A 25542-nucleotide genomic window follows, 5' to 3' on the forward strand; every position below is an offset into this window, starting at 1 on the left:
GTTTCAAACAGAGTTGAGTGAGAGAAATTAGCTCATCAATTTCGATGCAAGAGAAATGAAAATCGCGAAGTCTGGTTTCTAGACATCTTAATGCACCCTCCACTGGGACATTGGTGAATAATGATTTTACATCAAAAGAAACCATGAGTAAATTGCTAGGAGAAATGTTTTTAACCTTTTTTACAAACTCTATTGAATTTTTTATGGTGTAAATGTTATTGTCTAATAGAGTGGAAAATCTAGAAACTAAATATTTAGCTAAAGGATACGAGGCAGTACCTAAATTTGATACAATAGGTCGGAAAGGAATACCACTTTTATGAATTTTGGGAAGAGCATATAATCTGGCACAATTCGCAACAGATGGGATAAGCGAATGTTTTAAGTTGCTTGAAATGATTTGCGAAGATTTGATCGCAGTTTTTATTTTGGATAAGTCCGAAGGTGAAGGATCTTTAGGGATCGGATTATATGGTCCTTCGTTTAAGAGTTTAGTGACACCATCGATGTAAGTGTTCTTATCCATGACGACTATCTGGCCACCTTTGTCGGCCTTTGAAATGATAATATCCGGGTTAGAATGAATTTCGCGCATTGTAGCTCTTTCTCTCGCAGTTAGATTTGGTTTCAAAGGTTTATTATTGAATTTCACATTAAGATAAGATGCCTAATCATTTCTCTCTGTGAATCTGAAACTTTACTGAACTTGAAAGCTTTTTCGATAGGAGCCAAAATCTTTGGAATCGAGGGTTTACAGGTTTGTGAGAAGTTAAAATTATATTTTAGAATTCTCTCTTGTTCTTCTGAAAGACTAACATTAGAAATATTAACTATTGGCTTGATGTTTACAATGGGAAGATTTTTTGAACTACTTGAACTGGAAGACTGTAAAAGAAGTTTTTCGAATTTAACTGCAAGGGTGTTTTTATGACGGTTAACTGCATTCTCCGTTCTAGACCAAGACTTTTGCTCAAGGCCAGTGAATTTTGGATATGATTTAGCGAGTTCCAGATGAAGCTTATAGAGTTCATGTTCAACTTTGGACAATTGTTGACGTGTATCCCTTATCACGGACCGAAGTAAGGCAAGCTTGCAATTTAACAGAATTCTTGAAACGCGACTCGAAAGTTTTTGATTAGTTTTGATTTGAATAAAATTGGGGATCAATTTTTTACATTTACATTTAAGTAAAAAGTCAAGATGATTCAGGAATTTTTGCCGTTTCAGGCGTAATTTACACACACGTAACACATCCAACTTCAGTACTACAGTTTACCGTAAACCTTCATCGGTTTGCCTTCCGCCACACTTTAAATCATGTCATCCGACTAAACAAAAGTTAGCTTCATTTTATTCCTATGTTTTCCGTGCTCTTCAAGTTTGCTCCTCCAAACTAGCCCTTGATGAAGAACTAAATTATTTAAAAGCAATAGCTATTGACAGGGGCTTTTCACCCAACATTATTAATCAAGCAGTTAAAAAATTCTCATCTCAACACACTAAAAGCCACACTCTTATTTTAGGAGATTATAAAAATTCTGTTGTCATTCCCTTCTTTCCATCAATTAGCTATAAAGTTGCACATATTTTGTAGAAATTTAACTTTCGGGTTGTTTTTTCTCCCATCAATAAAATTCCAGCTTCTATACTCAAGGACCCCATTCCGGATATGAATTCCTGGGGTATTTATAGGATTCCTTGCCAGTGTGGTTTAATTTACATTGGCCAAACTAAGAGAGCCTTAAAATTTCGCGTCAAAGAACATGAGGCATATGTTAGAAAAAAGGAAACACAGAGGTCTTCTGTTGCTCAACATTGTTGGTCCGAAAATCACACTTTCAATTTTTCTGCTGCCAAAATTATTCAAAAAACATCTTCCATTGGAGAACTGGATTTTCTAGAGGCATTTCACATTCATAAAAATCTTTCTGTTCTAGTTAACGATCCTAATTCCAATCCAAATTTGCCTTCGGCTTTTAGAGAAATTATGTTTTAGTTCTGGTTTCGCCAACAGATGGCGCCACTTGCTTATTCTTGTCCAGGCTTTCTTATCTTATCTAATCATTATTTCCTATCTTGTTCATTTGCGGTTTTGCAGCTGAAGATGATGGTTCGGTAAAACCATCGAAACTAGTCCTGTGAAAATTTTGTAGGTATAACGCTGATTTTTGTTGTTTGACTTCTGAATTAGTATTTTTTCGGCGTGTTATTGTGTCTTAATTAATGGTTAGTATATTTTAAAAAGCATATTTTTCTGACACTGTTATTTAAAAAGTGTATAACTCCTTCTACTCTAAATAAAAATTTGATATTTTTATGCTTAAGAGACATTCATTTAGTTGTAACTTACAGGAAGATATCTTAAATGCCTAAAATGTTTTAATTTATAAAAAACAGCAGTTAGATTATATTGAAGGATGCCCCTTGTATTATCAAAGGAGCGCAAGTTTTTACAATTCTCTGATGTTTTCTTAAGTGAAAATAGGTCGATGTGTACATGGATAAAGTCAAGGGAGTGCGCGATGTCAAGTTTGTACAATTCACAGATTTTTTTTAAATAGGTCGATATGTGCATGGACACTGAGTATGTGCAATCTCTTGTCTTTGTGTAGCGGTAGTTTTTGGCACACAAATCGTCGCTACATAAGCCAAAATAACATGGTCAAAGAATTGCACAAACTCGGTATCCATGTACCACCAAAAATCGCCAATTTTTGCCAAGTGGCCCCCATACATATGCTTTTACCAAAACAGGCTTTAAGGCATACTGTCAATTACATTTTAATTTCCTGTGATTTTTTAACACTAGTTCAAATACTCTAAGCATATGCTTGCATAAGTTACATAACTTTTGCATCAGCAAAATTTATAGCTTAGCAAATATGAACTATGAAAAAAAATCTCTGAGCTTACCTCGACCCTTGGGTTTATTAAATCTATGACACTTTTAACGCCAACGAAATTCGATGACTGAAAATATGAGATGATTTATTTAATCTGGTTTTAAAATGGATCATTTTAAGTTTGGCTATATCAACAACTTATATTACTCAGTATTGTTGGATAGTGAATTTGTAATTCTTTTTCATTCTTGAAATATATATACATGACAGAATTTGAATAAAAATTGTAGGTTTTTCAGATGAACTCATAGATTGAACTAATTTGTTGAATTTTATCAAGTAGTTCTTAAAAATACAACCAATGATTAATTAAAACCAACTGCAATTCAAATTGATACTCTTTGTCAAAAAGGAGCGGTAGAACTTATTTTAAAAATTTAACAATAAATAGTTTTCTGAACACATTTCTTAGCGTAACGGCAGTTTCAAACATAATAAAGAGAACAACATTCATTCTAATGAGAATAATTTTGAAAATAATTCACATTAAAATATATCTCCAAGAGATTTTTAAATGAAAAGATGACAAAAGAATTATTCTCGAAAAATACGTTATCTCAGATATAGAAGAAATTTGGCATTGAGCTGAATATTGAAATTAATATATGCAACTGAGGCATCATTACTTAAATTTCTATGATTTGATATTGAATGCTATAATTATTAATTATTAGCAAATGCATTTATAAAATGCATTTGCTAATTTGGTGCAAAGTTCATTATAAATGAACTTTGCACCAAATTTACAATACAAAATTTATAGTAAATTTATATGTAAATTTACATTATAAGTACTAGAATGAATGTTGTACCATTTTATTAATATTTTACTTTTCAACAAACATAAAGAAAAAAATAGAATTTTTTTCTCTAATGTTCCTGGTATGTTACATCATAGTACAAAATATGTCAAAGTCATCGCATTTCGATTATTGCCTTTTGTAAATGTTGGTTATAATGTAACTTAATAGATGCTTTATAAGTTGATAAAGACTGTTCTGGATTAAAACTATCTTAACACAAAAAATAATATACTACATTGAATATTTTTACAAATATGTAATTGCTATCCGACTATATAATCTTTTAAGGCGAACTTATCGCATGTATTAAAGAAATAATATTCCATTTTTAATGTATGTTAAGTTATTTTGTCGAATTTTTTTAAATATATTACATTTATTTTTTCTTTTTCGTTGAGATTAATAACAACATACATATAATAATGTAATAATGCTCTGAAAAATATTCTAAAGCAGTTCCCGCTGGGATTAATGATAACATGTATGGAATAATAATGTTACATCTGTCCACAAAATGAAAAATATGAATATTCTAACGCGATATGTTTTAAAAGATACATAAATATTTAACATGAGAAATTATTAGACTACAGATAGAACATTAATATTAAGCTTATTTGTTTTGAAACTAAAATATTAACAAATTTGTTTCTGTTTCTAAATATGAACAGTTTAACTGTATACACCTGCAGACGTAACGAATAAAAGTTGTTATTTTACTAAATGGAACACAATCTCTGTGATTTGAACTCTATCTAACACTTATTCAACACAGGTTTATTAGGAGCATTAGAATTATAAGCTAAACATTAAAAGAAATTAATTATAGATAGTGTAAAGAACATAACAAATACATTACATAAAATTAATAAAACACACGTCAAACACTGATTTCGAACTTACCTCGACCATAGCAAAAATAATGGCTAACATGGCGACTATCGTTGAACTCTCCCGCTAAAACTCTTTTTTCACCTTCTTCCTGATTGGTTCTTCTCTCTCAGCTGTTTTAAGCCACGTGATCACACGCTACGGACAAAATCAAAGCAAAACTTCTTGAAAAATTCCTATAGAGTTTACAGTTTGGTTCGGTTCTGTGTTCGTTACAGGTATTTCCTTCGTAATTGCTCGCATTTCTGGAACTATACAAGACTTTTGTCTGTAAACTTCGAGGTTTTTTTTTACAGTGAACGCCGCCGCGTAAAGAAGCTTTGGTAAAGAGGAAAAGACCACTTACAACGTATCGCAGTAGAAATTCTGCATCGAGGAAAACGCTTCCAGGACAGAGTGTCAGGTGCAAACAAGGCCGCCGTTCCCGAGAACGAAAAGACAGCAGGAGGAACGAAAAGACCACCACCAACAGAAGAAATTCAAGCAGGATTCCAGACCGGAGGACGCCAAGACCAGCCGTCCAAGGGCAAAACGGAAAAGACAGCAACCCGACGACTACAACTCCAAGAGGCCAGCATGCAGAGGGCGAAAAAGAAATATCAACATGGACGACACTCGAAGGACACAAAGGAGACGACTGACGTCGATGAATTCCATATCGTGGGAGCAGTTCTGCCAGAAGAGGATGTCGGAGTTCCAATCATCGAAAACTCAAAGATAAGTTAAAATCTTCTATAATTTTTTTTTCTTCTGTTCCGAAATGTTATGCGTAAATACGAAGTTCTATGTTTTGACGGAAGTCAATTTGTCTCGGTTGAGACTTAGTTTTGTTTTACTTTATTTAGCTAAGGCAAAAGTATTATTTTCTTTAAGTATAAAATCTAAGAACAAGCAGTTTCTGTTGGTCGAAAGACTAATTCTGTTATGTTAAAGCCAAAATTTGGTTGAAGATAAAAATAACTCCGTATTCTTGTATTAATAAGAAATTTAGTTTCAGTGCCGCCAGCTTGGCGAAGAATGCGTAAAGTAAAAATTTATTTTTCTCTTGTTCATTTTATGGTAAATTGTAAAAATCATATGGATTAGAATTTTGTAAATATACGTAAATACTTGAAAGTTATGTAAAAGTAGAATTTAGTCTAGAAGCATAAAATTTTAGATGCTAAACGTAAATGCTCAAAAGAAATGAATTCAAATTTAAGTATTAAACTGTAGATAAAATCATGCTTTAGAGCGAGAGCCTGCATGTCTAAAGATGAATGAGGGGGAATTTAGAATGAATGTGTTTTGTAGGGTTCTCCACCTACACTTGAATTTTAAGAATGTTAAAATAGCTCATCGAGTTTTAGAATGTCGAGTAAGGTGTGTCTATTTGGTCGTTGAATTCTAACAAATTATGGTGGTTAGGGGAAGTGTTGCAATACTAAAACACGAATATTCCCGTTTGACACCACACATGGTGGAGAGCCAGGGTAAAGTTAAATTAATGTTTGAATACTTGAATGAATGTGAATTAAGCAGTAACTAAGGAAAATAAATCGATCAAAAACAAAAACTTATTCAGTGTCAAGAAAGTGTAAATTATAATGTATTTAGAAAGATACTGATACTTATTCCTTCCAGATGCTGGAAGGAAGAGAACAGATTGATTGCTGAAGTCCAGGAAAGGTTGCTGTAAGAAGAGAGGGTTAAATAAGTATCTACAGAAATTTATTCTAACTTTTGTGAGAAAACAGTTTTTTTTTTTTTTTTTTTTTTTTTTTTTTATGTAAACGAGGCTCTTAAATTTTAGCTCAGAATTGTGGAAACTTTTGAACAGGTCGTTTCTAGGACCTGCTTCCAAGTTTACCAAATTCTGGCAGCGGCAAATGTAGGGTTTATATTTATTTTAAGTTTAAACTATCTTTTCTGTCAAGCCTTACTTTTCCCTGGAATTGCCAATGCCAGAGTATGTAAATTTTAGTAGAACGCGCAAAGTATTCAAAATTGTCAGCGGAAGTAATCTGAGTTAAATAGAATGGAAACGAGTTCGAAAGTGTGCTTTCTTGCTTCACGAGCGTGGAGGTGGCTAGGTAGAAATTGAAGAACCGCGCGTTTCGGCCTGTGTGCTTGCCTCGGCAGATATTTAAATCTTTCAACGTAATATTCAGAAGTTTGCTGAATTATCAGCGGTATCTTAGAACGCGGTTAGGTTAGTTACGTTTAGAGAGCCTCGTAGGTAGTCACTTATTATTATTCATATTTAGTTTCTTATTTTTATTTTACCGCCGGGTCGGCGTAGTTTGTGAGCGTCAAGAGCACGCAGCTGTAATTTCTAAAGTTGAATAAAAAGGGATTTAAACCCTTCTCAAGACTTTGTGTACTTTTCAGTTCATAGCAGTCACCACAATTGTTGCGTGCAGGTTGGGAGCGCGCAACATTACACTCTCTTGCCCCACTTTCGAGGCAAGTGCAGAGTAATTGCCATTTTATACAATATCCTATCACTGCATTTGCTTTACTTCACCTTAGGATGGTAGGTAGACACCATAAAAACGAGATACCTTAAAACCATTGCTGGAAGCGAAACTTTGTGACGTAGCAGTTATAAAAGAGCACGGCCAATTTAAACAAGGAATATTTACACAAGAAAGGAATTTTTCCACTCAGTGAGCATTTAATCAGAGAAAATTAATTTTCATAAACAGTTAATCTAAGAAAGCTGCCGCAGTTATTCAAACAAAAAAAAATTAAACTAATGAATATTTATTTGAGACATTTAGTCAAATATAGTGGGACAATGTTATGTAATTACAGAAGAGTATTACAATTATATAAAGTTAGAGAAAATTACTCTATTACAATGTGATTATTATGCTATATTCTTAACATGTAAAATTTTAGTTTTTATACTATTCTGTTTCTTGAAAATAATTTAATTCATCCAAATCAGATTTTCCAGAAATCTCAGTTACGCGAGGATAAAGTTAAGTACCGCCTTTCTTAAATACAGCTGATGCTGAATCGTAGCAAGATTAGTAACTATTAGCGAAAAGTCCTCGTGGGAGGTTTTTCTTGCCCGTTTCGTGACTTTATTTAGAGGTAAGTGAAAGTTTATGCTTAAAATTTAAGAGTATTCCAATTATCTAATCGATTAAGCAATTAGAATTACGAGCTGTTAGGGTTATACGCCAGCTATTGGCAAATTTCAGAAATCGTCTTCGGTTGTACATAATTTTAAGACCACCAACAAATAATGGTCCCAATAAACTTTTATTTGTTATAAAAATTTGTAGTTTGTTTATTGTTACTTAATTGTTATAGCAGTTTTCCATCCCAATTTAGCTATCTGTAAGTTCTTTATTCTTGTGCAGGTGATTATTTACAAAATTCTTGAGTTAGACCATTAGTATCAAGAAAGACTGGCAGTAGAAGTCATAAGTAAGACGCAAAAATGTTTTCATTGTGCAGCATTGTATGGATTGTCTTTATAACTACACACATGCACGCACACACAAACACACCAAACGGAAAATTAATACATTTGAGATATTAATCGGATTAGAAATTTCTTTTACATCCTGTACAGTTATTTTTTCTTCTGCTAGAGATGTAGAAAGGAAGAAACAACCTTCTAGAATATATAAACTTTCGAGTATTAAAATAATTAAGGTTTGTCTCATCTCTTTGCTATTTGAAACCAAAGTGAAACTAATCCTCAAAACGGTTTTTAAGGGAAAAAAAACTGTAAATTTCCTTCCTTCAAAGCTCTTTAGCAGCTGTTGTTTAAAATAACTTCCAGATTTATTTAAAATTTCAAAATATATAATGTGATTAAAAAGAATTCAAATCTTTGTGCATCTGGATTATGAGCTAACCGACAAAGATGAAAAATTTGGTTTTCGCTGCAGATATGACAGCTATTTTTGGTGAAGAAGAATATTCCACAAAGGAAAGAGCCACACAGAAATTTCTTGAACAGGAATTTTATACATAATCCCATCTCACACAGATATCAGTAGATTTTTGCTTCCTTGATACAGCTGAAAACTTTGAAATGTTGTTACATCAATATCATTATGGTAACAATATCATAAAGTGTTCGTAAGATAACATTCCAGAATAACTTCAGAACACACTTTCTAAATATTAATTTAGACGTCAAACAGCAACGCTGCATTACAACAATTATCACACGCTGCATTGCACGGGGAAATGAAACAATTTTAATTATAACTCTATTAAAAATGTCTAACTAAATACAAAATTTGTAACACCACCCCCTTCCCAAAGACTTCACATCCCGGGCAGTATAATCCCTGGACAGAAAGGCATACTTATAACTAAAGCATCAATGTAATAATACACATTAACATACACAACATTAATATATACTAACAACATAAACAACAATCAATACATAACTTAAAATAAATAAGGCACAAATCAATAAATGAGCGCAACACTTTCTAAAGCTAAAAATACTTTTTAAAAAATGTTCCCTTTTTACTTCCTTGTACGAAGTAAAAAGGAAGATTGTAATCGCGAAAAGTTTCAGGCAGCATATTTCAACGAAAATATCCATTTTGACCGCTATCGAATGCAATTTAACGATGTTTTTGCGTGATATCTGTACGTAAGGACAGAATAAAATACTCTTTTCCTTCAAAAAAATTATAAAACTGCTTTAAAATTAATTCTGAAGAGAATTTTTCGTGGCGTCTGTACGAACGTATGTACGTACGCACGTATCTCGCATAACTCAAAAACGAGTAGCCTCAGAACGTTGAAATTTTGTATATAGGACTGCTATAACATGTAGATGTGCACCTCGTATTTTGGTTGCAATCGGCCGCACCAAACGTATATAAATATATTTATATATATATCCACTCTGTTACCCGGCTCAGTGATCTCAGTTTCTTTACTCTTATATGTTTGTAAATTGTACATTTTTTTGCTTTAAAAATGATTGAATTGTGTTGTTTTTATCTTCCGGTTAAGGTTTTTATGCCTTTAGTAAATCTGTATGCAATATTTTTAGAATTATCGACAATTTTAAAGTTGTTTAAGTGCCGCTAAGCCTTTTTTTTATGGTGGCCATTGATTGTTTACATTTGAAACAGCAGACTAGTGAATTTGTTGCCAATCTAGAGAAACTTAGCTTCCCAACAACAAAGATAACGCCTTCATTTATTATTGCCAATTAAATCATGCTTAGTACTTTCTGGAATTTTTTTTGAGGAAATAAGTGTTTAAGATTTACTTCGTAATTTTTAATATAGATATTTTGAGTTTTTATGTATTTTTGCCTTCTCGCGAAGTGAGAACTGAATTAATTGAATGAGCAATACTCAATCGTCTGTGAAAAACTGTTTCTTTTTTGTTTTGTTTGCTTAATTTCTTTTATGCATCATTCTAGCTTTATTATTTATTATAGTATTTGAATATAACATGTGGCAACGATTATATAATTCTATTCTTTAAATGATACAAATTTTGTGCATTATGAGTTATAATATGAGCGAAATATAATACTGTTAAGTGAATCTAGCGCCAGAGTGTCGCTATGGTAAACAAATACTAGAGTGAATTTTAAAGAATGCATTTATTCTATTGTGGTTTATGCGCTGTTGGCGAAGTAGATTTAATTCAATCCAATAAGTTTAAATGAAATGCAAGAAAAAATGCGTATAATTTAATATTCCGTACAAGGAAGTCATGTGGTGTATACATCAGATTTTTTTATTTATCAGTGTCGAAGCAATCAGATCGCTGAGCACTGGTAATCTGAACCAGATTCAAGAGAATGCGCTGCCTGACCATATCTGGTTTCTCTCAAATGTAATGTGAATAAACAAATTTCCCTTAGAATTCCTTCAAAAAGTTATTCTTCCCCTTATAAAAATAGTCCTTACATGCTTTGCTGTATTTGAATTTTTAAAAATATTACATTTCTCAAAACCAGATAACACGTTTTAAAATTCTTATTCCGACGTGGATATATTGCGTATCCATAAATGAAAAGGAATATAAAATTGACAGATAAAATAATTATTAAAACAGCAAAAATATTGAAAAAATAGTTAAACGTGCATCCTACAGAAATTTATATTGTTGCGTGCGTACGGGTTCATAACAGACTGAATACAAAAGTCGGATAAAAGGTTAACAAACTTTATTCTTGTTACAAGAAATTTAACAAGAACGCTGGATTTTTCCTCAGAGATATTAGTACAATATCACACTATCACTCAGTATAATCAGTAGCTATACTTTAAACTACTAAAACATAGAACGCAAAGCACGGAGAAAGCTAATCCGCTCAATAATAACAACAGCTAACTAAACAACTGAGATCAAAATTTTCTCTGTTTGCCTTTTTATATCTTTTAAATCGGTCGCATGAGATTCTAGTCATTTCTCTATTCAGTGTTAAATGCATGCGGTCTTATATTTTTATTTTTTCGGCATAGCTTTCTCTTAAAATTTATCACACGCTGCATTGCACGGGGAAATGAAACAATTTTAATTATCACTCTACTAAAAATATCTAACTAAATACAAAATTTGTAACACTGCCCCCTTCCCAAAGACCGCACATCCCGGACACTATAATCCCCAGACAGAAAGGCATACTTATAGCTAAAGCATCAATGTAATAATACACATTAACACACACCATATTAATATACACTAACAACATAAACAATAATTGCAATACATAACTTAAAATAAATAAAGCACAAATCAATAAATGAGCGCATAAATTTACAAATTTAGAAACAAAAAGGACCATGGTCTTATTCTAATTACATTATTATACACTATGCACTACACACACGCATTATTATACACTACGCATACTAAGGAGCTAACCTGTCGGTATTGAACGACTTTAGACTTAGAGTTCAATTACTTACGGATCCGAACTACGACGTCGTTCAGCCTGTTTAGGACTGTGTAAGGACCTAAGGTGACTGTAGCTTAGGACCGAGACCTTTCCGTCGAATCGGATTCCACAATCACACTTTGTCAAAAAAGACTTGCATCTAGTGTTAAAGACACAATATGACAAATGTATGCTGAATTACATTGAACAAAAGCATGTTCAAGTTTGTTCCATAGATGAATCCAATGAGAAGCCAGTATAACTACCTTCCTTATCATGCTGTAAGAAAGAAAACGCAATCTGAAACCAAGTGGAGAATTGTATTTGACGCTTCCTCGCATGCTCCAGGAATGACTTCACTGAACGACACCTGGAAAAGGCCCCGTGTTGAGGAGCTAATCCTTGGCCGCGATAAGAAAGTCCGTACTTGTGTTCTGCGCACCAATGGACATACCATTACCCGAGCTGTGCAGCTCAAGGAGGTTAGAATACAGTTTTGGTGCAGCTGGTCATCCTCCTGGAGATTGACCAGGGTGGGGAGGATGTTGCGGCAAAGCCAACGAACTATTAAAAATAACATTACCCTTTTGTGAATGGCATCACTTACGTTTTTGTGTTTTTTAAATTTGTTTAAAATAAATGTTTTTTGCTTGTTCTATACTTTATTTTTATGTTAGGAAATAAATAGTCATAAAATACTATTTTCTAATAATTACCGTCTGCGACATTTTTTCAATTGTGCCAAGTAAAATTTTAGGTGAGCGATCCGAAACGGCTACCGAAACTTTTGTGAACCTTTACTTTTATTCTGTTATTTCTACCATTTTTAGCTTTTGGTCTACATACAAAGGCTTGAGCGCAAACCTCCCGCATATAATTGTTTCAGACGACGACTATATTGTGGTTAATTTTTAATTGCATATTGCAAAACTCAACTGAGGTCAGTGCATGGCACCAAAGGTAGATAAATTTTACAGCTGAGCTGTAAGGTATATGAGCGATTCTTCAAACCAAGTGCGAAATCTGGCAGCTATTTTTTCTCGGCGAGATCTAAGTTTGCAACGTCATTTTGGCGTATCGTAATTGGTAAAACGCAACATCATTTATTGATTATTTTTACAAAATTTCGCCTGTAAAGAATTCCTCTATCCTGCAGTATTTTCCTGCCTCCTCCTCATCTTTAGGTAAATCCCAGATTGTGAAATCCATTTTCTTCCCCCATAAGTTGTTCTTAGAAAGTACTCTATCACTAAAAGGTGATGATTACATGATGATATTCCTCTCTTTCTAGTCGTTGCATCTTTTGTTGGATTCGATTTAACAGCAATATAATTAGCATAATACTAAAATTAATTGAATATGAAATATAATTCAATAATTATACAGGAAATTAGAAAATAAAGAGAAAAAAAAAGCGCTTAAAACTCGAGAATTTATTCAATAACTGCAGAAAATTTCGTATTTGCAAAATCTTGGGAACTTGCTACTTTGTAAAATTCTATGCAAGAAAGAGCGCCGCGATAAAATTGATACCTTAACAAAAATTTAAGAACCCTTGCCCCCACCCCAAAATCTAATGTATAACACAGTTTGCTTGCATAATAGCAATAATGTGTATAAATCGCTGTATTTGCATTTAATATTGTTGCGTGCGTACGGGTAATAGATTGAATGAACAAGTCCGATAAGAAGTTAATAAAATTTATTCTTATCACAAGAAATGTGACAAAACGCTAGGTTTTTTCTCAAAGATATTCGTACAATATCACAATGTCACACAGTAGTTATATTTTAAACTACAAAAACGTTAAATAGAACGCAATCCAAAGTACAGAGAAAGCTAATCCGATCTTAAAATTTCAGCAGCTAAGTAAACAACAACAACCGAGTAAACAACTGAACTGACATTTTTCTCACCGGATTTTTAATTAGTCACGAAAAACTTCCGGTAATTTAAGTTTTCTAGAGATATCTGGAAAGCAAAAGAGTAGAATTACGAGATATTTATTTATTAAATGTTAAATGCGCCGTGCTCCTGTATTTTTACTTTTCCGGCGTAGCTTTTTCTTAAAATAAGTCTCGTGCTGCATTGCATGGGGATATAAGACAATTTTAATTATAATTCTACTAAAAATACCAAACTAAATACAAAATCCGTAACACTATCTTTCTTTTTGTTTGCGATAAAAATAAGCTGGCATTTTTACCTCCGTCCCCTGATATGACAAACTCTGGCGGTGTATCGATCATGTGTTACTCGTCTTGAGGTAGTTAATTGCGATACTAATACGTAAGTTCTGGTTGAGATCACGAAACTGTGAATATCAAGATATAAGAGAAAAAATTTAATTTTAATGAAATAAAGACGTTTCTGCTACATCCCAGCTATTATATACGGAAGAATTCATGCTACGGGTAAGGGCTGAAAAGAAATATCGAAATAGCTAGAAGTAGATGTGATATTTATTTAGTAAATAAGAATAAGGAACATCCTTTTCTGTACTTGTAGAATTTTGAATAACAACAGAGCTATTGATCAAAGTTTAATTCTCATGATGAAAATATTACGAATTTTGTTGAGTCAAGAAAGAAGTTAAACTGTTTTTAAGCAAGCCCAGCTCAGCAAGTTAACGGCAACGATTAATATGATATACTTAAGGTGTGATTGATTTGGCAAATGGTAAAAAATACAGATTTCCTACAATGGCTTGGAATAAATGTCTCGAACATTCACAAATTAAACTTATTCATAAATTTGATAGCTGAGATGGTATAACTTCAACCTGTACGGCGAATTCCATCGGAATCATATAAAAAACAATCAGATAAAACTGCAACCAGAATATCACTTCCGATAAACACGTTATCGATTATAAACGTAAAAATAACAGTAATGAAAATGAAAACTGATTTAAATCCAAGAAGCTTCTCAAAAATGATAAGATTTTATGTTAATTAACACAGTTATTTTATTGTTTTATCTTTTCTTTAGCTTTTACATTTGTCATCTCCCGTCAGGATGCAAGTCGGTTAAAATATATGAGCGCCGAGTTCGCTGTTTTACTGGCTTCGGCAATATTTAGAGCTGAACCATGGTGCGTGTGGTAATCTATATTTCACATTACGCAGGTGCTAATCTCTATTCACATTTTGATTTAAGGATGTGTATTGCGTTTCTTGCGAGTTATAAAGTTTGCATTTCTGCTATAATTCTGAGTTTCGTGTAACCATCAAGTGACCACCAAGCTTAATAAATAGGTTTGAGTCTGTGATTACTGTAGTTAGAAGGTAAGACGAAACGATAAGCTGTCTGACTGTCTAGTAGGTGGTTACAGAGCCGTTCAAGTTTATTCCAGCAATAATGGTAATCGTAATAACACTTCTTTTCAAGAATAGCTAATATTGAGAAGGAAATGCAAGAAGATACAGGAACTTTTTTTAACCAGAGTTATTAAGAAAACTATGTCCCATATTCAGAAAATCAAGGAAGCTACAAAACAGCTGCTACAATCCTAATCTTCATCAATATGATGGATGATATCTTGAATTATTCTAATGAATAAATTCTCTCCTATTCTTAAATTTCACTTGCCAGATCTATACCACCCATTGTCTTTCCTTTGATAATTTTATTATTTTAATCTTCAGTTCATTTTGTATACTCGTTATTTTAAAAATTTCAAATTTCAAATTTTACCCCGAGTCGCGAGCCAGGTTTTTCATTTTCCAACATTAGAGTTGAAACAGCGTGATTTTTCGAATATACACAGAGTAAACAATGCCTGGAAAAATAATATATTAACTTATTCACAAAGGCAGTGAAAACAGAAGGAAAGCCAGTTTGTTAGATTTTTTTTTAGATACATATTTTTATCCTTTCGATATGACGAACTAGGGAAGACAGGTACCATTCTGACAATCCTTAGTCCATATCCAAGCTTATGTATCTTATATCCAACGTATTCCAAGGCTAGTTTGCTGTAACTTTTTTTTTTTTTTTTTTTTTTTTTTTTTGAAGAGCAGATTACCTAAAACTGTAAGCTTTTCCATATCACTGCTAGGGGAAAGAAGAGCTTGAGCAAAGAAGTGAGGTCTCATTGAGGTTCTGTGGCACAAAATATTCAGACACCGTCCAAAACATAGCACTAATATTTTCATTTAGAACCAAGATGGTGGTGGTTAAAGCTTCATACTGTCATACAGAACATCCAAAGATGTACGCGAATGATAACTGTATACATTTCCTTCCAATGACTGCCGAAGGCTTGGCCAAATATACTTGTTATAGAAGAAGAAAATCAATTAAATTACATTTTGGCTCAACTAAGAAGCTTGGAGAAACTTGAAGAAAAATTCATTAGAAAAGTCCCACAATTTTTCTTGTAAAAAATATTCGCATATCATAAAATGCAAGTTTTTTTTTTTTTTTTTTTTTTTTTTTTTTTTTTTTTTTAAATATTCCATACCAATAGTCCGATAATATGCTGAAATATATGCAGTATACTATCGGTATAGAATACAGGAAACATTTTTTCTCCTTTTAAGAAAATTATGCTGCAAATGTTTATAAAATTTATCAATTGGATATATAATAAAACAATTGCATTTTAAACTATAGCAATTGAATATATTATTAAAAATAAAAATTAAGTTTAAATTATTTAAGAATTGTTGGCTTTTTTTAAACCGATCGATTTGTAAAATTATAATTAAGTTAATATACGACTTAATAAGTCCTTAAGTTAAGTTGAAATTAAGTCTTTAATTTATTAAGTCCTTAACTTAATGTACGACTTAAATTAAAGACTTATGCTTTGCCAAACAGCAGCGCTCAAAGGACTGTTTGTTTTTGAGATGACTGGGATGATAAATTAGAGATTTTAAATGTAGCACAATAGCAACACTTGCCAATCAGCGTGAAATATAAATGCATTCAACCATAATGTATCGCATCTGTCAAAACGTTTTAAAACTTCTCTAAAGATGTTTCTAACGTTAATAAAATGTAGCAAGTGCAAAAGAAAAAAAAGAATAATGATGAAAAGATCATGACAGATAAAATACTTTGTTTTGTTTCAAATTGAATGGGAGAAGAAACAAACATAAAAGTTTTTCTGAGTTGCGTACTCTTAAAATATAGATTCCAGCTTTTTAAAATTTATCAAAAAATAAAAGTATAACTTTATACTACACTAACTGGTTTAACTGCACACATTTACATTAACAATCACAACTATTGATGGAAGCGGCTAAATGGTGCAGTCTCTAAACACTGGTAGTTCATTCGGTCCGGGGTTCGAGTCCCGGCAAACGAACTGACTGCGTGAGCGTTTTCGTGATTGTCCCCATATGTAAAGTAGATGCGAGACAGTTTCCTTAAAAGACCTCCACAAAGCATTCCTCATCTTAGCTGATACCACTGTGTGCCGTAAACAAACAAAACAAAACAAAACTGTTAAAGGAATCCCATTTTAAAGTAAGAAACATTGATAAAAATTATAATAATTGATTTAGTGCAATAAAATGTAAGTATAAATGAAAAAAAATATTTTAAATAAAATTTCAAAGTAAAAGAAATTATTTCCGTACTTATAAAAAATCAACCTAAGTTAAAATGATTTTAGACTATATAGCAATGTATTTGCCAAAAATAGCAAAATACTTCTAAATTTAAAACTATACTCCGTTTCGGGTACATTTTGGATAATAAATTTGAACGAAGCATTTTTCAACTTAAATGCCCCTTACCCAAATTTGTGCTCACTGAAATTTACTAAAAATGTTTTGAAAAGAATTATTTACAAAACATATGAAAAGTAGCTACTTTTTCTATAATCTTTAGTATCATATTATATGTAATTCTTCTCAAAATTTGATATATATATATTCTGCATCAGTAATTCAACTAGAAAATTGAACATGTAGGAGTTTGTGTAATGCAGTTGTTTCAGCAAGTCAGAATAATCTAGTTCCCTCTGAAACTATTCACTTCTCACAACATTAATAACAAATTTTATATATTTTTGTTCTTCATTATTGTTTAAAATAAAATCTCCGGCTCGACAGATGTTTCATTTTAGATAATAATGAAGATTATAAATACAAACAAAGATAGAATTGGAATTACTACCCTGAGACTCAGATTTTGGACTTTATATGTTTTTTCTTATATTTGTTTTTTCTGGCTAGTCCCATTTTTGATCATACGGCCGGCTTGTGCTAGCTAGGAGGATCGGGGCTGTGACCTTATAATAATAATAATAATGATAATAATATCTTTGACCTAAAATTTTTGGTACGAAATTTCTGGGGCTTATCATGAAAAGGATACTAAAAGATAACTTTTAAATCTGAAATAAATTAAAAATTATTACATGATTGCTTGGTTTTAAAGAACAACTAAATTATATTAAATTAAACTCCTAAAATTGAAGTAACTGATCAGTTCTAAAAATTCAATTTTGGCTCCAAAGTTAGTCGTCAAAACGATAAATTTTCATCCATTACTCGCCAGATTTGTTTAGCCATAATCTCTGTATCTAATTAATATTATTTAACAGCTGTTTCTCATAAAATTAGACAATAAATTTAAAAAAAAGCATATTAACTTTATCTACAAAAAAAAAAAAAAAAAATCAGTAAAACTAATATTTGCAATAGGGATATATCGTTCACATTCCATAGCTCGAATATCAATCCTTGGACATTTTTGCCCACGGTTCTTCAAAATTTGAAATAATATACAATTTTAATAGTTATATTCCTTTCAAGCCACCAAATGAATTAAAATTACTGTTTTATTTCGGATGCCAGTTCCCATGTAAATATGGATAATTATTTGTTCAATATAATTATTTGATAGCTAATATTAATGCTTGCAATTATATCCGATTATCATTCTTTGATGGAATGTGGGTGGTGTCATAATAGCCATATAAGAATTATTGAATTATTTAATTCAAATTATAAATATGGTGTAGGACTTACTGGAGGTGGTCCATCAGCGTAAGGTTCGGGCTCGTTTACTTGCGGCGAGTAACGGTCCATAATGTCCTGATGTCTCTACGGGACTGACGACATCGTCCGCTTTCTCCATCCTCAAGCTGTATGTTGCTGGAGCGGAACGGCCATTAACTTCCGTTTTCCTTCAATTCCCGTGACAAGATTCGGGGCCAGGGAAAGGAGGAGAAAGCGCGGACCTAATTCCAGATTCACGTGGGCAGCTCACGCCCGAAAAGTTTTCAGAACAACACATGAAAAGGTTTCGTAACATAGCAGATAGTCTTTTCCTTAGTTTGCAGTTTGTTGTTGCTTCACAGCAACAAGGCGGAAACAATAACACTTTGATTTGGCTGGCGAAAAGTATAGTCTTTCCTTGGGTTTATGCCCCACGACCCGAATCGCCAGTAATGGCAGAAAATTTACTATTTTTTCTTGACTAAAAAAGAAGCAAGCAGTGTTGACATTTTAACTGATCATGAGAATAACAATTTTGTTTGAATCTCAGTCTTTTTATATCATAAGATAGCAGCTACTACATTAAAAATGGATTACTATTTCTTCTACGATTCATCTAACAGTCATCGATTTTCTTGATATCAATAAATTATACGTACAGAATATTTCAAAAGGATTGAAAAATTAAGTATTTCTTCAGTAGTTAGTTTATCGTAAACCCATAGTTCCACAATCAAAAATGAACTAAATAAGATATTTTATGCAACTTTTGTCATGTGATATCATCTAATAAAATTTTCAGTTTTTAAGCATCTTGACCTTCTAAATTTTTCAGTCATTCAAATCCCACGACGCTCAATGCCATTCATACTGACATACATAGAATCTGTAATCCGCAGTTTTGACAAATTTCTGCCAGTGCCTCTTTAGTCTTTAAATTTTAATGCTTGCTTCAGCAGCATCCTGTAGAACAGTGCAGCTTTATCGACTTGAAGATATCAAAAATAAATGCAAAGAGAAATCTTTGCATGGATGAGAGATACCATTCCAAATACACCCCTTTCACTTTTCGACATCAAATGTGGAAACTCTCCCTAATTCACTGACAATTTTTTTGGAATAAATATTGTTCTGCTTCTTAAATCTGTCCAACCAATCATTTGAGCACAAGAAAGCAGTCTTTACAAAGTCCTTGTCAAATTCTTTGTCCTTTATATGAAGAATTTGTCCACACATTTGCAGACTGCGGCTTCTTTGAACGGTGAACCATTTCAACAGTGATTATTCATCATTCTTATGCTCGGCCTTTCCTAAGATCATAAATTTTTTCATGACTAGAAATTATCATTTCAGTTTTTTCGCATAATACCAACTGTAGATTTGGCTACACTACATTCCCGGCAGATATCGTTTTGGCTATACCCATTCTGTATTTCTTGAACAATACTTACTTTATCTTCAGCTCACAATGATATACGTTTACAACTCAGCATATGAATGAATATTTAACGCAGAAAATTTCCTCAGTACAAAGTGAAGAGAGTCAGAGGAAAGAATACTTGAAGTTTCAGCCTATGGAAAATACCTTATTTCATGATTAATCCATCTTTGTTCAATGTTTAATTAGAACGCGGCAGAAATTTCACATAAATACTGAAACAAAATAAATCGATAAGGAAACCAATTTTCCATTTCGTAGAAGATGAATCACTTGTATAATCCCAGGCTCATAAAAATTTATTCACTCCTTCTCCTTTTCTGAATAACAAAGATTTTCCTCATAGCATCAGCTTTGAACAGAGTAAAGAACTTGAATGGAATCAAAGAGCCCATTCAGGTTTTTAGACACATTAATCACGGACATCATATGATGTCCTAAGGTGCATATGATGTCCGTGATACATATTATAGATATACTTATTGCTTGTCCTGGTTCCCAAGAACTAGTAGGTGTTATATCTGCTTTGCATAGCTATGAATAAGTTTGTCTTAGAAATTCTTCCAGGAAGGTATACGTCGCCTTAGGCAGATGGTCATTGTATGCTTGTCATATTCAAATAACCATATAATGTTAAGACACAATAACACGCCGAATAAATACTAATTCAGAAGTCAAACAACAAAAATCAGCGTTATATTTACAAACTTTTCACAGGACTAGCTCATTTGCGGTTTTGCAGCTGAAGATGGTGGTTCGGTAAAACCATCGAAACTAGTCCTGTGAAAATTTTGTAAATATAACGCTGATTTTTGTTGTTTGACTTCTGAATTAGCATATAATGTTACTCAATATTCTTATACATTACTGCAGCGCTGTAATGCGCTGCAGTAATGTTTAGAATGCGATATTCGTTTAGAATGCGATATTCTTTTACCCTAAATGAATATTTCATTTATTATTATAAAAATTAAAATATTATTATTATTCATGGTGTTTTGAGACTCCTGTCGAAACCTACACTCTCCTATATATGCATCTATAATTAAAAATACGACAAAAATTACCATATTTACCGTATTTAAAATTATCATATTGTTACGAATTTGGTATTTAAAAAGCTAATGTTAGTTCAATTATGAATTAAATGGTTTTATTTCTCGCGCAGTGCAGCGCGTGATGAATATTAAAAGAAAGCTAAGCTGGAAAATTGAAAATACAAGAGCGCATGCATTAAATAAATAAATATCTCTTTTTGATTTCGAGAAAGTACTGGAAAATTCTAGCGCGTGATTTTAAAATCTTATAAAAGGAGGAAAACATCTCAGTTCGTAGTAGTTGCTTAGTTTGTTGTTGTTTAGAAAACTACTGTTGTTGATTGTAGCGAATTCTCGGATTAGAGTTCTTTAGCTGTTTTGAATTACGTTCTATTGGACATTTGAGTAGTTAAAAGAAAACTACTGTGAGATATTGTAATACTACGTGATAATTTGAGAAAATTTAAGCATTTTTGTTGTGATAATAATAAATTTTTGTTCATTTTTTTCATCGGACTTGTGCATTCATTTCATAACGAACCCGTACGCACGCAACAATTTTTGGTGTCAGAAGTGGGATTTGAATGCCAATAACAAGAGCGATGGAAGAGCAGTTAAGGCAATTGATAACAGCCTTTGCCTCGTTTAAAGAAGAAATGAAAGAGGAGATGAAATCTAGCCAAGGAAAGATGGAAGGGGCCGTCAACTCCGTTAAGGACGAAATGAAAGCCGTTCAAGCTGGTAAAGAAGAAATGAAAAAAGAAATTACTTGCATAATAGAAAATAAATTTGAAGCTATGGCAGGCAGAATTGACGCAGTTGAAAATAAAGTTGGACAAATTGAAGAAAACGTTTCTTCCGTAAAAGATCAAATTGAAGAAAGAATTTCTTCGATGAAAGAAGAAATAGAAGAAAGAGTTTCTTGAATTTCTTCGATGAAAGAAGAAATAGAAGAAAGAGTTTCTTCTGTAAAAGAACATATAGAAGGGAGAGTTTCTGCTGTGGAGGAACGAATTGAAGGAAGAGTTTGTGCCGTCCGACACCAAATCGAACAACAAATTGATGAGAGAGTTTCTGCAGTTGCCAAAGAAATGGATACTTTAAAGAAATTCGTAGCGACGGCAGGAAGCAAGAGTGATGATTTTAAATTCTTACCGATGCCTGCTCGTCCATCTCTGAAGCTATCCACATATGATGGGAAGACATCCTGGGAAGTGTATAAGACCCAGTTTTCTATCGTTGCGGATGCGAATGGATGGGATTCCCAAGCTAAGGCCTGTTATCTTGTCGCTTCTCTGAGAGCAGATGCAGCGGATATCCTGCAGACGCTTCCCGAAAACCAGAGACTAGACTTTGAAGCTCTATCCGGCGCATTGGAGCTGCGCTTTGGTGAAAAGTGTTTGAAAGACTACAGCAGGCTTCAACTAAAATCCCGTCAGCAGAAGCCCACCGAAACACTTCAGGAGCTCGCCACGGATGTTGAAAGGCTGTCGCATCACGCCTTTTCGGAGTGCCCGACAGAAACAAGAGAAATTCTGTCGCTGCAATATTTCATCGACGGCATCCGGGATCCTGAAATACAGAAAGCTCTTCGAATGGCAGATGTAAAGGACATAAAAAGCGCTCTGTTGTACGCCATGAAGTTCGAGGCAGCCCAGCAAGCAACTAGTAGAGATCGCTACCCAGTTAGAGCTGTGCGAGTCCATGAGCCAGTGGATCAACTGATGGCTCGTTTAGATGATTTAGCCAGACAAGTCGAAGATTTGATACGGAGTAGGAGCGAGAAGAAAGTGGCTCTAAGGTGTTGGAGATGTGGTAGTGAAGGTCACCTAAGACGGAATTGCAGAACGCCCCAGGGTACGGAATATAAAGCAGATAATTTTACCAGACAAGTCAGTGGCTTGAGACGGAACAAAAGTGAAAAGAAACTACTTCTAAAGTGCTGGAACTGCGGAGTTGAAGGCCACATACGAAGAAACTGCAAAACACCCCGAGGTACGGAAAATAAGACTATTTCCCAGCAACGACGCAGTAAACAAATTAGTGACCATATCGAGGAACGGAGGTTGCCAGATAATGAAAAACCTTGTTTTAAAGCGCTTAAAATTTATACAGTGAGTGGCAACAGTAACGGAATGTCCATTAATGGGAATATCGATGGAGTTCCTTGCAATATGATCATTGACACAGGAGCTAATGTTACCATCATTAGGAAAGATTTAGCTGAACAGTTTAAAGATAAACTTATTTGGACGCCATCCTGTGTTACACTTCAGACTGCGTCTGGTGATAAGATCGACATAACTGGGAAGTTAAACGTAAGCATCACGTTTGGAAGTGCCGCCTACCATCACACGGCATATGTGGCGGATATCACAGATCCATGCATACTCGGATTGGACTTTTTAAGGAAATACAATTTTTCCTTAGACTTGAAAAACAACAAACTGCTTTCAGCATCTGATGGCATGACTATCCATCCTCAAAAAGGATCCTCGCCTGGAAATGCCGACGCCTTGTCCGAAAGATCCAGCTCGGGAAGCTGCCGAAGTCATACTAGGGTCGAAAAGAAACGCAAGACTACCAGCTCTTCTCCAGCCCAGATGCTCTTCGGTCGAGAACTTCGTCTGCCTTGTGACCGCCTGTTTGATCGCCGTACGGATGCGCCTTCATCGCCTGAGGAACACATCCAAGATGTCCAGGCCCGTTTTGAAGTGATGCCCCGTTTCGCACGAAAGCGAGTGAACTTGGCGACGGAGAAAGTGAAGACCAGATACAACACGAGAGCTACTGGACATAGATCCAACAAAGGAGACAAGGTGAGGTTGTGGAACCCGATTCAACGAAAAGGACTCAGTCCTAAACTACAGTCACCTTCGGAATGTCCATGTACAGTGCGGAACAGACTGAATGACGTCTCCGTAAGTCTTTGAACTCTAAACCTAAAGTCGGTCATTACGACAGGTTAGCTCATTACTATGGCCATAGTACGTAATGTAAATAATTGTAAATAGTATAAGACCATGGTCCATTTTGTTTTTAAATGTGTATTCGATTTGTATTTGATAGCATTTGATTTGTTTTATATATTGCATTTATTGTTCATGTTGTTTATTATTGTAATGTAATGCTTATTAATGCATTTATGCCACAGTTGTAAGTTTAGCTTCCTGTCCAGGGATTGTACTGCCCGGGACGTGCAGTCCTTGGGAAGGGGGCAGTGTTACGTTTTTGGTATTTAAAAAGCTAATGTTAGTTCAATTATGAATTAAATGGTTTTGTTTCTCGCGCAGTGCAGCGCGTGACGAATATTAAAAGGAAGCTAGGCTGGAAAATTGAAAATACAAGAGCGCGTGCATTAAATAAATAAATATCTCTTTTTGATTTCGAGAAAGTACTGGAAAATTCTAGCGCGTGATTTTAAAATCTTATAAAAGGAGGAAAACATCTCAGTTCATAGTAGTTGCTTAGTTTGTTGTTGTTTAGAAAACTACTGTTGTTGATTGTAGCGAATTCGCGGATTAGAGTTCTTTAGCTGTTTTGAATTACGTTCTATTGGACATTTGAGTAGTTAAAAGAAAACTGTGAGATATTGTAATACTACGTGATAATTTGAGAAAATTTAAGCATTTTTGTTGTGATAATAATAAATTTTTGTTCATTTTTTTCATCGGACTTGTGCATTCATTTCATAACGAACCCGTACGCACGCAACAATATTATTCGAGCCATGAGATAATCTCCGAATTTCTATGACTATTTTTATCGAGGTAAAAATTATACGAAAATATTAACGAGCTGCTAACTTTTATTATTATCATAACCAGCAGCATTCAGTTTAGTTTCTCTCGTTTCGGCACTCAACTAATTATTGTCTGTATGTGCGAATTATTGTTGCCCACTCTCTTCAAAACACTCTCACTCTCTCTTCTCCTTGACATCATCGAAATCCTTATTTATAACTCATTTCTTAAAATACTTTATAACTACCCTCCTACTGCTTCTTATGATTTATTCTGAACTTTGTTCGAATTTTTCTAAAATTCCTGATTTACCAAATATCAGCTACTTAGGACAAAAGGCAGGGCTCAGTTTTCTAACAGGGAAATAAGCATGCTTGTTTTATAATTCGAAACATACAGAAATTTATAAATTAAAACACGATAAGATACTATTCAGATTAAATAAATTAATAATAAAGAGTACTGCACAATGCACAGATATTTAAAATTATTCATGAAATTATGTTTACTTTAGTACTTATGGAAGTAAGATATTCCGATATTTTACTCTACTTCTTCAGAAAACAAATAAATAAATATCATACAAATTACTGTTCCTACATTGTTCAATATAATGTAGTTTAATTAAATGATAGGTTAATAAAAGTCATGCTTTCTGGTATTAAAACACTGGAAAAAAAAAAAAAAACCGTCCGAATCGTGCACAGCTGTTTCTACTCAAACTAAATTAATACACATTTAGAATTACTACATATTGTTGCGTGCGTAAGGGCTCGCTATCAATTGAATGCGTAAGTCCGATGAAAAATGAACAAAATTTATTAGTATTACAAAAAAATAAATAAATAAACAAAATGCTTAAATTTCCTCAGAAATTCGTACAGTGTTACAATATCTCA

General features: G+C 33.4%; 1 protein-coding gene across 2 annotated transcripts in view; it reads right to left on the reverse strand.

Annotated features, from left to right (window-relative positions):
• LOC118181044 (uncharacterized) overlaps positions 1-18611 on the reverse strand; it is a 132736-nt gene extending 114125 nt beyond the window's left edge. For both annotated transcript variants that reach the window (XM_085822932.1, XM_085822931.1), the window contains exon 1: positions 18456-18611. In XM_085822932.1, the coding sequence (XP_085679058.1) occupies positions 18456-18515 (60 nt within the window). In that variant the 5' untranslated portion in view covers positions 18516-18611. The remainder of the gene's footprint in view (positions 1-18455) is intronic.
• Between the last annotated feature and the right edge of the window lie 6931 nt (positions 18612-25542).

Source organism: Stegodyphus dumicola, chromosome 8 (genome assembly GCF_044657685.1).
Source record: "Stegodyphus dumicola isolate Sdum_Otavi_A_Nest chromosome 8, ASM4465768v1".
In the NCBI taxonomy this organism is placed as follows: Eukaryota; Metazoa; Arthropoda; class Arachnida; order Araneae; family Eresidae; genus Stegodyphus; species Stegodyphus dumicola.